General features: G+C 34.4%; 1 protein-coding gene across 1 annotated transcript in view; it reads right to left on the bottom strand.

The window, feature by feature from the left end:
• The window catches only part of meis1a (Meis homeobox 1 a), a 45,274-nt gene extending 33,279 nt beyond the window's left edge, over positions 1-11,995 (bottom strand). The window contains 6 exon segments of the mRNA XM_088075249.1: positions 1,540-1,686; positions 2,528-2,578; positions 2,693-2,743; positions 4,164-4,305; positions 6,434-6,687; positions 11,498-11,995. Coding sequence (XP_087931375.1) covers positions 1,540-1,686; positions 2,528-2,578; positions 2,693-2,743; positions 4,164-4,305; positions 6,434-6,687; positions 11,498-11,509 — 657 coding nt within the window. The 5' untranslated portion in view covers positions 11,510-11,995.
• Positions 11,996-16,028: the final 4,033 nt, after the last annotated feature.

Genomic DNA, 16,028 nt, shown 5'->3' with positions numbered 1-16,028 from the left:
TTAAGCAAAACCCTGAGTCTGAATCCAAAATGGACTTTTTTACAAGCCCCCGCCTGAGAGCTGCAACTACGTGATCTCTCACAGAGACCTTGACCTTGGACCTATGACCACCAAAATCTAACCATCTCATTGTTGTGTCTGAGTGAATATTTGCCTTAAATTTGTAATAATTTCCTCGAGGCGTTCTGGAGATATCGTGTTCACAAGAATGTGACCGACGCACGGACAACCTGAAAACATCACACCTCCAGCCTCCGATATCACCAGAGTAACTACTGCAAAAAAAACACGTAAATAGATATTATTTTATCCACTCAACTTCTTTGTAAAATATATCATGTAAATCAGAAATAAAGTTGATCTCTGTGGAGCTCAGACTCACCTACAGAGCTAAACAAACAGAAAAAACAGAGCATCACTGTCCCGCCCTCTCCTTTTGATTGACAGGTGATGGGCTCAGAAACACAGAGACTCAAAAACAACAAGAACCGAGAGGATTATCAAAGTATCATCCCACCAAAGAGGACGCACCTGAAAATGAAACCAGCAGCTGTGGGGCTGCTGGTCATCCGACACTAAGCTGCTGGAGTTCACACTTGTGGGTGATTAAAGGGTTAAAGGCCTGACAAGTGGCTGCTGAGAGCTGATTTAAAACCTGCTCGGCTGCCTCGCGAAAACAGACACAACCCGACTCCTCACCTCCATTATATCTGCTTCTATGGGAAAACAGAGGCTTCAGGTGTGTGTGTGTGTGAGTGTGTGAGTGTGTGTGTTCAGACACGTGAACACACAACAGTTTCAGACTGGCTTGTTTCAGCAGATGTGCGTCCTGCAGCTGGATGATCAAATCTTACTGCTAGAGCGGACTGTCGGACATGTCCGCACTGGAGCAGACTGTCGGACATGTCCACGCGCTGGAGCGGACTGTCGGACATGTCTGCACTGGAGCAGACTGTCGGACATGTCCACGCGCTGGAGTGAGCTGTTGGACATGTCCGCACTGGAGTGGGCCGTTGGACATGTCGGCGCTGAAGCGAGCTGTCGGACATGTCCGTCCGTGCACCGGAGCGGACTGTTAGATATGTCTGCGCACTGATGCGGGCTGTCGCACATTTCGGTGCTGGAGTGGACTGTTGGACATGTCCACAGTGGAGCAAGCTGCCAGACATGTCCGCACTGGAGCGAGCTGTTGGACATGTCCGCACGCAGGAGCGGGTGGTCGGACATGTCCGCGCAGAGAAGACATCTATACGATGTCCAGAAAACACATTTATATGATGTACAGAAAGGACATCTATACTGCGTCCAGAGGAGGCATCCATATGACGTCCAGAAAAGACATCTAGGCTATACTATGTCCAGAAAAGACATCAATAGTTTGTCCAGAAAAGACATCAATACTTTGTCCAGAAAAGACATCTATACAATAAATGCTGAAGTAACAGAAGAGCAGACGGACTGCAGTCGGCTGCTGCTCTGCGTATCTGCAGCAGAGCTCATTTCAGTGTGTATCGTTTTCAGGAAGTGACGGCGGCTCACCTGATCCATGTTGCTCCCTGATGACCTGATGAAGTCCTCGCTGTCCGACTTGTTTCCGTCTCGGTCGTCTATGACCAGATCGATCGGCATTTTCCCTTTCAGGCAGCTGATGTATCGATGACAGAAGTTATCACAAAGCTCGTGGACCTGCGAATTAAATATAAATCAATGAAGAATAAACATGTCAACACAGTCTTTTTGAAACCTCAGCATATTGGTTTGATTTGACGAAGGCAAAAACTGGGAAGAAATTAGTAAAAAAAAAAAAAAAGAGACTCCTGAAAATAAGCAAAGAAAAAAGAAAGAAAAGTAAAAAACATATGAAAATAAGAAGAAATATACATATGCACACAGCCCAAAAACTATCAAGAAATTAATATAAATATCTAGAAAATTACCTGAAAATAAGAAAAAAATGAGAAAAGTTAAAAAAAAAAAAAAATGAAAGCAAAGAAAAAAATATTTTTTTCTGTAACATAATTTCAAACTTAGAATGATTATAATGATTATAAATAAACAAAACTTTCTGGACACTTTTCTGATTTTTTTGTTGATAATTTTGTAATAATTGCCCATGTTGTTTCTTTCGTCTCCTTTGACTAATTTCTTGAGATCTGTGTGACATTTCTTGGTCGTTGCATTTTTGGTACTGTTATCAAATATATTTTGACATACTTCTTCTTTACTCTTTCCATTTTTTGCTACTTAACAATTCCTTTCCACATATAAGAAATATGCTTTGGTGTAGTAAATTACAGTAAATTATTGTCATCATTATTACTATTATTACTTATTTATTTATTTATTTATTTATTTGACTTTTTTGTGTTTGTCTTTAATCTGAGATGTTTTTGAGAATGTGGAAAGCACTGTGTTGTTACGTTCGAAAATGAATAAAAATCTATTTCAAAATAAAAAATAAAAGCAAAAAAAAAATCAAATATAGAACAAATATAAATAATTATAAATTACAATAAATATTTCTGACCTTCTCCAGCTCGAGGAGGTGGAAGCGCAGCACTTGTATCGACTGGACCATCTACAGAAAAAAAGATAATAATGAAAAAGTGAGACAAAAATAAGCACTTTAATTTTATAACATTACATTATTTAAAATGATAATAGTACGATAACAATAATGACAGAAACTCACCAAATTGTCCAGCTCTGGGTTTGATGAAAATAAAGGCCTCTCTGATCGGATCTACACAAAAAAATATATACATATAAATTATTATCAAACAGAAAACAAAAGTTGGAGTTTTTACGAAACAACGATCTACTGCAGCCAACACCGAGAAATTTACAGGCAGATTCAGGTGTAATTACGCCGAGTGAAGGAAGGTAATGACGTGACGACGGGGAAGACGTTTGAAAGCCGAGAAAATTGGCTTGATTTTTTTTTTTTCAAAAAATGGAGATAATGCACTAAGCAAAACACAAAAAATTACTCAAAAATAATCAAAAATATTGTTCAAAGTTTTTTTAAATTACATGAGAATTAGTACAAAAATATTTAAAAAGCATGAAAAACGTTAAAAAAAATTGTGAAAAAAAATGCTAAAAAGAAAGAAATATATATATATATATATAAATACAGTTTTCCCAAGCTTTGTACCTTGACAATTTCCCCAGATTTTTAAAAAATAATTCTCAAAATCTACCAATTAATTTCAGTTTGTGGAACATTTTTTACCAAGTCGTTAATTGCCTTTTTTCACTGTGTTTTTGAAAGAAATCGCACCAATTTGCTCAATTTCAAAGGTTTAAAAAGTGATGTCCAGTCAAGTCTGAGAAGACGGAAGAATTAACCCTTTGAAACCTGAGCAAAGTGGTGTGATTATTTCAAAAACACTGAAAGAAGGAAATAAGCAACAATTGAAGAAATTACCCAAAAAAATATTAAGAACTTGGTAAAAAAGTGCAAGAAAATTAATTTAAAAAAAGAGTTTAATACAAAGAGAAATTACCTTTACAAAGTGCATAAAAATTATAACAATTCTGTAATGTTATTTTAAATTTGTAATTACACTTATTTAAGTTTTTTTCCTAGCTTTGATTAAAAAAAAATATTTCTATATTTTGCAGTTTGTGGAGCATTTCATATCAAGTAGCTCATCGCCATTTTTTCCACATTCTTTTTGAAAAAAATAATAATTCTGTAACATAATTTTAAATATGTAATCATTAAAATTAGATATAAATATATTTTTACCCCTTTCCCACTAGACAATTACCCCTATTTTTAAAAAAAATAATTTAGAATAAATGTCTTGCATTTCTCACAAAGCTGCCTGTTGCCTGTTTTTGAAAGAAACTGAAGTTCAAAGGTTTTAAAAACTTGTAAAAATCATTCGAAAGCAGCACAAGAGAAGCGACGTCTGCAAATTTCAGAAAGTTAAAATTCTTCTGCAAAAAGATCTAAAGAGAATCGCATAAACAGCGATCTCCTGTGAGGATTTAGTGAACCTTAAATACAGACAAACACAAAGATCGATCAAGGATCTGGATCTGGATCGGGGGATCAGTGGGGCCCGCGGCTCGTTTTGGCCCCGGGGCCACATTAACGGGGCCCGTAATGATCCTGCAGACACCTGGATGAAACGTTTTTTTTTTTTACGTACCTGTTTGGAGAAGACGGCGATGTCCTCGTTGAAGGAGTCCGAGGAGCAGACGTCTCCTCCGGCCACGCCGCTCTCTCTCGGCGTGCACGTCGCCAATTCACATTTCTCAAAAATCAGTGCGAGGAGAGGGAAGAGAGGATGCCTGCGGGGGGGATGGAGGGAGAGGAAGAGGAGAGAGGGAGAGAGAGAGAGGAGGAGAGAGGGAAAGAGAGAGGGAGGGAGGGAGAGAGAGAGTGGGGGAGGAAAAGAGAGATGGAGGGAGAGGAAGAGGAGAGAGGGAGAGCTTAAATTATAACATGTTTCCTGCTGCCTCAAACTGGCGAAAAAATATCTATATTTATCTATACTATCTATATATTTATATGTGTATTTATGTATATATGTACAAACATTCAAACATTCACTTTATTCTGTTGGTTTGTATCTGTGGTTATTAAATCTGCTGGTTTGTCATTCTGACATGTTTTGTGCTCTTGACGGGAGATAAATCCCAAATTATCCAAATAAATAATAAATGGGTACTTAATAATGTTTGAAAATGGACACGAAAAGACCAAAAATGTGTGAATATATTGTGAACATCTCCTCTGTGTCGTATGTTGTATGTGTTATTTCTATGTTGAATAAAAAAGAGTAAAAAAAAGTGGATCAACATCATTTTTTGTGCTGCATTCAAGTATTTAAACCTCTGAACTTTGAGCAAATTACTTTGATTTCTTATAAAAACACAGGAAAAAATGCAATTAGCAACTTAGCAAGAAAAGCCCAGCGAAGAGCAAAAAAAAAAGTAAATTTAGAAAATTATTTTAAAAAAGCTACGGGAAAATGTCCATAGGATTTTATTTATGAAAAATATTTAAAATTACTCACAAAAGTATTATAATATTTAGGCTATTCTCTCAGAACATTTCCTTGTTTTTATTGTTTGTTTTTTCCCACTTTCGCATGTTTTATGTTAGTTTGTTTTGGGTCTTTTCAAAGATTATTTTCAGGTAATTTTCTTGTAATTTTTTTGCTAATTTTGGGCTATTCCATCCTCTTCTCGTGTTTTTTTTAAGGAAAATAAATTGTTCAAGTTTCAGAGGATTAAAGGCAAATAAAGTGAATGTTTTTTCTTTGTCATGATGTACAAACAAAGAGAAAAAACGGCTCTAACATGCAGATACATAATGAAATCTAATACAACTAAACCTCAAAAGTTATAAAAAGAAAAGGCACAGCTTTTTACAAAGTTGTAATTTCTTTTTAAGATTTTTGAAAGAAATCAAGCCAATAGTTTTGTATTTATTTTACTGCCATTTTTTAAAAGAAACTGCAGATTTAGAAGGCATGTTTTGTTTTTTTTGTTTTTTTTTAAAGGTGATTTTTTTCTTGTCTTTCAAAATTTTTGGTAATTTTTTAATTGCTTGTTTTTTCTTTAAAACATTTGGCGTTATATTTATTATTTTTATAATATATATTGTATTTTTAGTATTATTTTGGGTAATTTTCTAAAGAATACATGCCTTTCACACCCGCAGGCCCACTAAATTAAAGCGTCATCACAGCCAGAAACTGCAAAAACAAAAATTATTGTCAGATTTTCCTGAGTGACTCCAAGAGGCTCGAGAAAAATTATTTGTAGCTTTAGGGGAGGGTAAAAAAATAAATTAATTAAAAATAAAAAATAAAGAACAGTCTGTTAGACATATTCTTATTTTATATATATATATATATTTATTATTATTACTATTATTAATATTATTGCTATTTTCATGATTATAATAATAATAATAATAATAATAATAATAATAATAATAATAATAATAATAATAATAATTATTATTATTATTATTATTATTATTATTATTATTATTAACAACAAAAATATTATTTTTTATTTTTATTTATTTATTTATTTAATTTTATCCAGGGCTTTTTATAAAACACTCTGGTCTGAAGTTTTGGACGCTCTGTCCCGATGACTCACTTGTTTTCTTTATTTCACTAAAGCAGCTGAATCTTCTTCACATCTGAGCGGCCTGTTTTGGGTTTTTTTTCTCTTTTTTTTTTACCTCCCTGTGAACAGCAGCAGCCGTCACTTCATCACGCTGATTTTTGGCGCGGCGCGGCCTGGGATGGCTCAGCTTGTAGCTCAAAACAGATAAATCAAACATGAAACTGTGCACCAAAGAAGAAGAAAAACTGCTGCGAAGGAGCTTTTCGTCCTCATCAGTCTTTTTCGTGTGTGATGTGTCGCCGTTTTTACAGCGTCAGTAAACTCGTCATACCCATAAATGGCGTCTTTGTCCCTCTTGACGGCGTCTCCAGCTGCGGCGCCCATGCTGCTGCTGCCGCCGCCGCCGCTGCTGCTGTGGGCGGACTGGGCGTACTGGTGTGGCGGGTACGGCCCGGCGGCGGCGGCGGCGGCCAGGTGAACGGCCTGCAAAGAGCGGGCGGCGGCAGCGTGGTGGTGGTGATGCTGGTGTGGGTCTCCGTACACACCGCCCACGCCGTCCAGCCCGTAGTGGGCCAGGTCTTCATACTGAAACACGGACATGACACATGAGTGACCTTTGACCTTTAAGATGAGCGACTCGCTGATAAACATGAACGTTAAATGTCACAAAGTGTGAGCACGGCGAAGACGATTAACGGACTTTAACTGAACATAAATTTAATTTAAAAACATTTTGTCACAAAATAAAATGAGACAGAACGACAACAGCTGATGCAAAAATCGATGCTCATAAAAAAAATAAAAAGTTGCTAAAAACAAAAAGATTGGGCCCTCGATAATGTGCGTTTAAAACCTGTATTCAAACCTCTGACACCTGAAAAATTAAGTTTAATTAGTTTTCAAAAAACATAATGAGCAACTTGACAAGATATGTCCTGCAAATCAAAAGAATAAATAAATAAATAAATAAATAAATAAATAAATAAATAAATAAAAGGTGTTGAGAAAACTATCTGAAAATGACCTGAATGTGATTATTAGATATAATTAAAAAAGGGGGAAAAATGACCAAATAGCTGTATTTATAATTCTCTATCTATTCAAAATTATGTTAAAGAAAAAATAAATATTATGTGTGTATATATATATATATATATATATATATATATATATATATATAAATAGTTTTAAATCATTTCCTTAAGATCATTTTTTCCCTTTCTTTCTTTTTAAGGTTATTTCCTTGTAATTTTTTTAAACTAATTTCTTGCAAATTCTCAGGGACTTTCCTTATTAAGTTGCTCACCTTTTCTAATTTTTTCTTCAAAAAATCAAATTGCTCAAGCTTCAAAGAATTAAAGGCAAATAAACTGTTTTGTTTCTTTCCTTTTCATAACAAATTAAAATACTTCTAACATGCAGCTTTATGATGAAATCTATTAAAACAAAACCTCAAAAGTGATCAGAGACAAAAGTAACAATCACAACAACGTCAACAAAAAACAACAATATGCTACAAGTGTTTCTCTTATTATTTCCAATATTTGTCTCCTCACGTGACAAATATTGTGAAAATTGGGAAGAAATAATATTTTAATTTTTAAATACAAAGTCAGTGTTTGAAACTCATTCTCACAATATTCGATTTTTGGTGAGATATCATTATTTCCAGATAAAAAAAAATAAAACGTCAACTTTTCAAAATATAAACACCCTGAAATCTTTGTGAAGTGAAAGAATTATCTAATTTGGGGCAGTTTACTACATATTAAATATAATGTTTGACAAAAAAACGTAACAATTAAAAACACCTCTGACAGACTCACTACTGCAGACTTACTACTACTGCAACGTGAAGGTGTCCCTATTATTATGTCCACCACCTGTTTATTTTTATTCATTTATTTATTTTAATTCTTCATCTTCTTTTTGGACGGATTTGGTGGATTTCTGCAAAATTTAAGAACTTCAAAAATACAACAAGAGCCTGTTTTTTTACCAGAATAAAAGAAAATAATGGTTTCATTTATCTGATTCCACAAAATCTCCTGTTTATTTTGTCTGATATGATCAATAAACTTTTAAAAAAGGCCCGCGGACACGAAATCAAATAACACGAAAGCAACATTAAATTCAGTTTCCAGATAAAATGATGAAAATTTAAATATTAAACTCCACTTTAAAGTGTTTATGTTATTTTGCCACCCAGGGTTTTTGCATTCGAGTGCTTCAGATTTTAAAGTGTTCACATTATTTTGTCCATCCCCTGTATACAGAAATCCCAAGGCGAGAGACGTGGTTTTGTTTCGAAGAGCATCAGGTTGTTTCTCATTTAATAAATCATTTTTAAAAAGAAACTCTGACAGATGTTTAACTCTTTGTTAGAGGGTTTTATGAGTTTGCATTGTGCAGGTGTTCCTATTATTTTGTCCAGCCTCCTGTTTATTTATTTATTTATTTATTGACATGATTGTGAATTTTAAACAGCGTCTATGGACACTAATGATAAGACAACAAAACTAAATTCAACTCTCAGATTAATGATGAAAACTAAAACAGTAAATTTGATGCTAAATTTTCCTAAAAAAAAACAACCTGACGCTTCTTATATACAGAGGGTGGACAAAATAACACGAACACTATAAAACATGATGCATTTAAGGGCAAAAATGATCATTAAATTAAATCTAAAGTTTCTGACGGGCTCTAAAATATTTGAACTGTAAATTTAATGTAACTTTTCCTAAAAACAACCTGACGCTTCTGGAAACAAAAGTGTCTTTTCACTTCTTCATAAAGGAGGTGGACAAAATAATGGGAACACTTTAAATCACGATGCAGTCGAATGAAAAAACAATTAAAACTCTCTGACAGACGCTGCATGAAATATTTGTTTTGTGAGATTGCGTTGCGCAAGTGTTCCTATTATTTTGTCTACCCTCCTGTTTATTTTATATACGATCAACAAACTTTTAAACTCTCGTCTGAGGACACAAATGATATTAGAACAAATCTAAATTTAAACTTTCAGATAAAACTTTAAAACTTTTTTTTAAAGTTTTGCCTAAAAACAAACTTCTGAAAACAAATCATCTCTCCACCGGGGAGTTCGTTATAAAGGGGGTGGACAAAATAACGTGAACACTTTAAAACATGATGCATGAGTGCAAAGACAATCATTAATTTAACTGAAGGTAAACTAGTTTTTGCAGAAACATTATAATTCTTATAAATATCACACTGACATGAGCATATTCTATCACACTGCCCAACCTCTGTCTTTATTTCTCAAAAAGCCTAAAAAGATCTGTAGTATTTTTCACAAACAATACAGACAATGTTTAAAATATTTCAACTATAGTGAATAATTTCTAACATTATAAATAAAGATGCAATAATAAATCAAAACGAGTTTAAACTTTTAAACACTGCAATCTAGCATAAAGCAAAAATAATGTTTATCAATGTTTAAAGTTTATCTATTTTTTTCTTTTTAAAATGTGTTTGTAGGTCTTAATGTTTTTATTTAACCCTGTTTGAAATGAACGCCAACAGGTAACTCACACTAATAATGACAATAAAAAAGACAGACTTTAAAATGTTTAATTTCCAAAGTAACGGGACAAAAAAAGACTCATTCTGAGCAAAAAGGTGTTTAAATTTCTAAATTAAAAATATGATTTTAGTATTATACCTATAATGATCCTGATACATGTGTTTATTTTTTCAAGTATAAACTTTTTTTAAACTTGTGTATCTACGAATGAAACCAAAAAAGGACTAAAATATTTACTTTCCAAAGAAACAAGACAAAAAAGCCACCGTGAGAAAAAACGCAAATTTCAATTTTAAGGATGTAATAGTTTTATATAATCTCTGTATAATGATGGTTTGTTTAAAGTTTTTTTTAAAACTTCCACTCTTTTAATTAAGCAAACAAAAGTGATTTATGAGCAAAACGCAATTTAATTTTCATTTAAATAACCTGAATTTATTATTTCTCTGCCATTTTTCTTTGCTTAAAACATAACTTTTGCTACTGACGGTTTGTTTTTTATCATTTTCTTTTTCTTAATGTAACACCAGCAGCTACAAGTCCAAAAACCAGTTACATAAGGTGTCAGATATTACCGTTATAGAGTTTTTTTCATGTTATGTAAAGTCTAAAAGAAGCTCTCACTAAAGCGCGTGAGATCAGACCGATCGATAATCAATAAAACGCAGTTTAAACTTTGACCTCGACAAACAGCCGCCTGAGTGAACAAAAGTTATTTTATTTTATTTTTTAAAGGATTTATTCAAGAAAACTCGACTGAGGTGTTTGTGTGTTGAGCTCCATCAGTTCCGCTTGAACAGATTTTTATCAGCCGTGAAACAAACAAGATAAAATGTTTTTAGGTTTTTTTTATTCTTCACCGCTGAAGCACAAACACACGGCCTCCGAGCCGACACACACACACACACACACACACACACACACACACACACACACACACACACACACACACACACACACACACACACACACACACACACACACACACACCGCCTGCAGCCCAGTAACATTCACTGTCCGATTATTAAGTTTACTTAAGTTTAAAAAGTGTGTTTTCTCAGACTTCATGTTGAAATCTAAATTTTACTTCAAAAAATAAAATAATAAAACTTTGCAAAGTTTGAAGTTCTGTTGTTGGAATTAAATGTTTCTGCTCATTTCGTTTTTGTTTTTTAAACTTTACTTATAAATCAACTGAAAAAAAACCCAAAACTTAAAGACCTGAAATTTAAAACGAACTCATAAATCTTGCTGCAAATTACGGCAACATTTACAATCAAAAATAAAATTATTTATATCCCTAGAAATATAATTAGTTTTTCTTTAGTGTCCTGCTCACAGTGCGTAAAGTGATTATTATTTAATTAACGTTTGTATTGTGTCACTGTTGCAGTTATTATTTGAGCTTAATAAAGTGAAAGTTTCGGAAAGGTGCTTATTTAAACCTGTTAATAATAAATTGGTTGTAAAAATAGTTTTTTAGAAAAAGAAAAAAAAACTATGAAATGAAGTTTAAATCTTTCCTGAGAACAGCTGGTTTGTTTTTACGCACGCGGAAAGTTTGGAGCATTACTTTTTCGTGAGCTTGAAACTGTAAAAAAAAAAAAGTATAATTTAGCGACAACAAAAGACATTAATATTCATAAAAAACAATTATATTTCTAAATAAGATTTAATTCATGTGTTTATTTGTAGTTTAAATTCCTCGTGGGTTTATTTAAGGAAAAGCGCTTTTCTGTTTTTGCGCAAATCCAAAGTTATTTTATCGAACACGAAACTCGTGAAAACGCGCCGTCCTCTCCCTCAGCCTCTCTCACAGAAAAGTTGATTTTTACGCACCCGTTGCGCCATCGGCCGAGTCTCTCCGCCCGGACTCCAGGTGACTCCTGCGGCGCAAAACACACATCCAACTCCCCGGTACCGGAGCGTTAATCACTTAATCCTCGTGTGTGCGTGACGCGACTGGAGCCGCGGAGAGAGACACGCAGAAAGCGGCGGCGGGTCCCCGCAGGCTCCGCTCCGCTCTCCGCGGGAACCGACAGACCGACGGCGACTCTCCGCGACCAGCAGCCCGCGCAGACCGCGTCCTGCTCCCGGGCCTCCGAGCGACAACCTCCCGACAGACCGACCGCTCCGTCCGCAGGCCGAATCCGCTCAGGTTGCATCCAAACCGGGGGTTCAAAGCGAGGAGGAGCCGCCCGCTGCGCGCTGAGCCGGGCCGTGCTGCGCTGTCTGCCACCGAGGCGCGTTCAAATCCCCATCGCTGCTCCGGCGGAGCGGCTGCCTCCTCCCTCAGAGCAGGCCGTCAGGGTGTGAGGGGAGGCAGGGAGGGAGGGAGGAAAGGAGGAGAGGAGGAGAGGGGGAGAAGAGTTTCTTTTCTCACTTAAAGGAGCAGAGACTCTGCGCGCGTCCCCGCAGCTTCCACGAGACATGCCAAGGCGCGCCACCGCGAGGAGAGCATGTGTGTCATTAGGGTGCCTGCAGTGCAAAGTGCAGGCACCCTAATATTATTTCGCATACTTCATTTTTATTCTTCTTCCGTTAAACTTTGTGTATGTGCAGCGTTTGCAGCACACAAAATACGCGCGGAATGATCGAGAATAATCTGACTTTTCTTGGAGATTCGCTGAGTTTTTTTAAATTTATGTATTTATTTTTACGAAAATCGCAAAAAACAAATCATATCAAAACAACAAAACAAGATATATTTCTAAGATACAACTATAAAAAATGACAAATATATGTATTCCCCCCCTTTTCTTTTATAACATTTGATGACCTCTTCGCAGCTAATTTCAAGATATTTTGTTGTCCCTTTTTTGTGGATATTTAGTTGCTCACTACATTTTTCCCGTTTTCAGAAGAAATCAACACTTTTTTTTTTTAGGTCCCAGCGGTTTAAATGCTCCTGAAAAGTGTCTAAAACAGCACAACAACACTGATGTCCATCCAGGTTCTAAAGGGTTAAAAAGAAAAGTTTTAATCTTTCCTGTGAAAAGCTGAATAGACTGTTTTCATGCAAGTAAAAGAAAGTTTGTAAGATCGTTTGTGAAATAAAAACTGCAAATATTAACAGTTAATTAGCTATAAGAAACAACATTAATGTTCATTTTTTTAAAAAAAATCCAAAATAAAGGTAAATTTTTATAGTTTAAATCCTGTTTTCTCTCAGTTTTGTGTCTATTTGGAGAAAAAAAATGGTCCACTGTTTTTACACACAAAAAATATTTCTGATAATCTGGGGATTCATTGTAAACTAGAATTTATTTTATTTTATTTTATTTAAATTTATTGCGTTTATGGACGAGTCTCATAATATTATGGTTTGTACCTGTTGGAAATATTTGAATAAAATAAAAAGTTAAATAAAAGAACATGTCAAAGTTTAAATGCAGAAGATAAAAGTTAAAACAATTAAACTAATTACATTTTAAATTTGTGTGCACAGAGCGCTGTAGAGTTGGACTCCTGCGCCACCTAGTGTTTGTACAGTGTTAACACCATAAATACTATCACAAACACAAACTGCTCTGCTGTTGTGCATCATGTTGCATGACCCTAAAGTTGAAATAATTATTCGACAATTATATTAATATAATAATATTAAAAGCATGCTTGGTAGTTTTCCAACAAAGCTCCATTTATAAGACTTTATAAATTATTTAATAATGATTCATATAAATAATTCAGTTGTAAGAACAAATTCTAGGTTGCAAAAACAGTAACAAAGTGCACTGGACGAGTTTTCCTGATGGCCTAAATAGTTACAACAATAAAGACACTTCTTTTTAAATTAAATTTTAATTTAATTTTCTCCTCTAAATAAACTTTTAACTGCACAAACTAAAGTCTGTCACTGTCTGCGCCTGCAGGTCTCAACTTTAGACAAAAACCTGCTGCAACTCAAACACAGACTGTAAATAAACCTTTAAATTTGACACGACACAGCAGTGATGCTCAATTTACGACCTGCAGGCCAAATCTGGCCCCAAGCAGGGTGCCGAGTGGCCCCCAAAACATTTTCTAATTCAGTTTGAAAAATTTAAATTTGTACTTTTAGCATCCATAACGTGTCAGAGTGCATAAAACAGCATCAAAATAGAGCTGGTTGATCAAAAAAGTGACAGTGGAGGATCCGACACACTCCAACAGAGGTCCTAAAATCCTAGAAACATCCTAAAATCCAAGAAATGTCCAAAAATCCTGGAAGAGTCCTAAAATCCTATAAACTTCATAAAATGTCCCAAAATCCAAGAAATCTCCTAAAAACCTAGAAATATCCTCAAACTTTAGAAATCTCCAAAAATCCTTGAAATGTCCAAAAATCCTAAAAGCTTTCAAAGTAAAACAAAATGTCCTCAAATCCTAGAAACATAATTATGAACACAGTTGATCCCTTAAAAAATTATGTTATTGCAACTAATTATTTCACATTATTTTAAAGGAATTTTAAAGTGTTAAAATTCATGCAGGATGGACTGATCAATAACACGCATCTATGGAGCCAGAGAGCAAATATTAGAGGAAGTCAACAGTTTTTTAAACTTACAGCAGCCTTCAGGATCTCATTCAAAAACAGCAGTGTGGGATTTATGGGAATATATTGTTAGAAATAGAATATTTAACCCTTTAGGGCCCGCTTTGATATCACACACACTCATATCACTCTGCACACAACATGTGCTTTTCAAAATCAAACTTTAAAAATATTATAAATTTTATATTTTTTAACTTTCATTAAGTTTATTTTTTTAAACCAACATCAGTCCTAATCATAAATATCAAATATTCATTAATTTGCACTTTAAATGGCTTCTGTCATGATGCCACTATGCTTTCAGATGTAAAAAAAATAAAAATAAATGAAAATTATTATCATTTTTTTCAAGATACTGCATGTGAAGTATTTTTTTTAATTATTATCACAGCTTGGAATATGTCAATGATTAGCTGCAATATTGATTATGCAGCGTCAAATACTCACACTGATACTGCTCTGCACACAAAATGCACTTTTAAAAAAATCAGGCTAAAAATATTATACATTAAATGATTTTCTATTTTCATTGAGGGTTTTTTAAACCAAAATCAGTCATTATCATAAATATCAAATAATTATTAATTATCTGAATTCTAATCCTTAAATGCCAGGTTTTTGTCATGATAATGCCATTTTTATATTTAAAACAAAAACACAAAAAAGATTATATTCCATATACTAGTACATGCAGAGTACTTCTATCTATATATTATCTCAGTCTGGGATATGTCAGTGATCAGCAGCTACATTGACTGTGACAGGTCACCTAGTGGAAATAGCATGTATTTCCTCCATATGCCAAATATGGTCAAAAAATAAATAAATTAATTAATTAAAATAAAATAAAATAATAATCAATAATAATAATAACAATAATATAAATACATAAATAAATGACAAATTCAGAGTCAAAAGCCCAGAATGACACCCAGAAATAATACAAGTCCTGTTTTTCTGCTCTGATGGCTGTGGGATCAAAAATGTCAGTTTGAATGGGTTTCAATGGAGCATTTTTGGACCTGAACAGTCTGAATGTAACTATTTAGTTTCCACAGTGTATTTTAGACTTATTGTAGGAGCTGAGCTGCAAATTCACTGATTACACTCAAACACACAATCTGGACTACATTTAGGACACATGCATCAACACACACACAGTTATCCAAAAAAAAAAAAAAAAGAATAAAAGTGTGTAAAATGTAGCAAACAGTCCCTGAGGGTGAAATAATATGTTTGTTTTCTTCAAGTGTAAAATCGCCCCAAAATTAGAATCAAACTGTCAAACTGAAGGAAGTTTCTGAAGAAGCAGAGACGTTTGAAGGGCTTATTTTGTAAAAAGAGAGACAGTTACTCACCTGCTCAGGTGTTTCCTGTTGACACAAAGCGACGTTCAGAAAGTGTCTTTACTTCAGTCTGCTCGCTGCTCAATTTACAGAAAGCGGCCAAAAATCAACCTGAAGAGTCTTTTCTTTAATCCACTGGGCGTTTTCAGCTGCTGGAGTCCTTCAGTGTCTTACAGAGCAGCGGGAAGCTCAGCCTTTATATCCGCAACAACGTGGCTGACTGTTTGTCAATTATCCAATGAGAAGCTGGCTCACAGGTGCCCCGCCCACAGGAAGCCGCACCTGCAACACGTACTTCAGAGTAAAAGTACACAATGAACAGAGGATTAAATTACAGTCAATTTGGTTTTATCTTTTTGGCAGAAGCAAAGATTTCAGCTCTGCGAGGGTATGAAAAAAGAAAAAGTTCTTTAATAATAATATTTTTGTAACTTAATTTTAAATATGTAATTGCCATTATTATAAATATAGTTTTTTCAAGTAATTT

Source organism: Plectropomus leopardus, chromosome 3 (genome assembly GCF_026936395.1).
Source record: "Plectropomus leopardus strain MGB_pleo_1.0 chromosome 3, ASM2693639v1, whole genome shotgun sequence".
Lineage (NCBI taxonomy): Eukaryota > Metazoa > Chordata > Actinopteri > Perciformes > Serranidae > Plectropomus > Plectropomus leopardus.
This window is presented reverse-complemented; position numbering and strand designations above follow the sequence as displayed.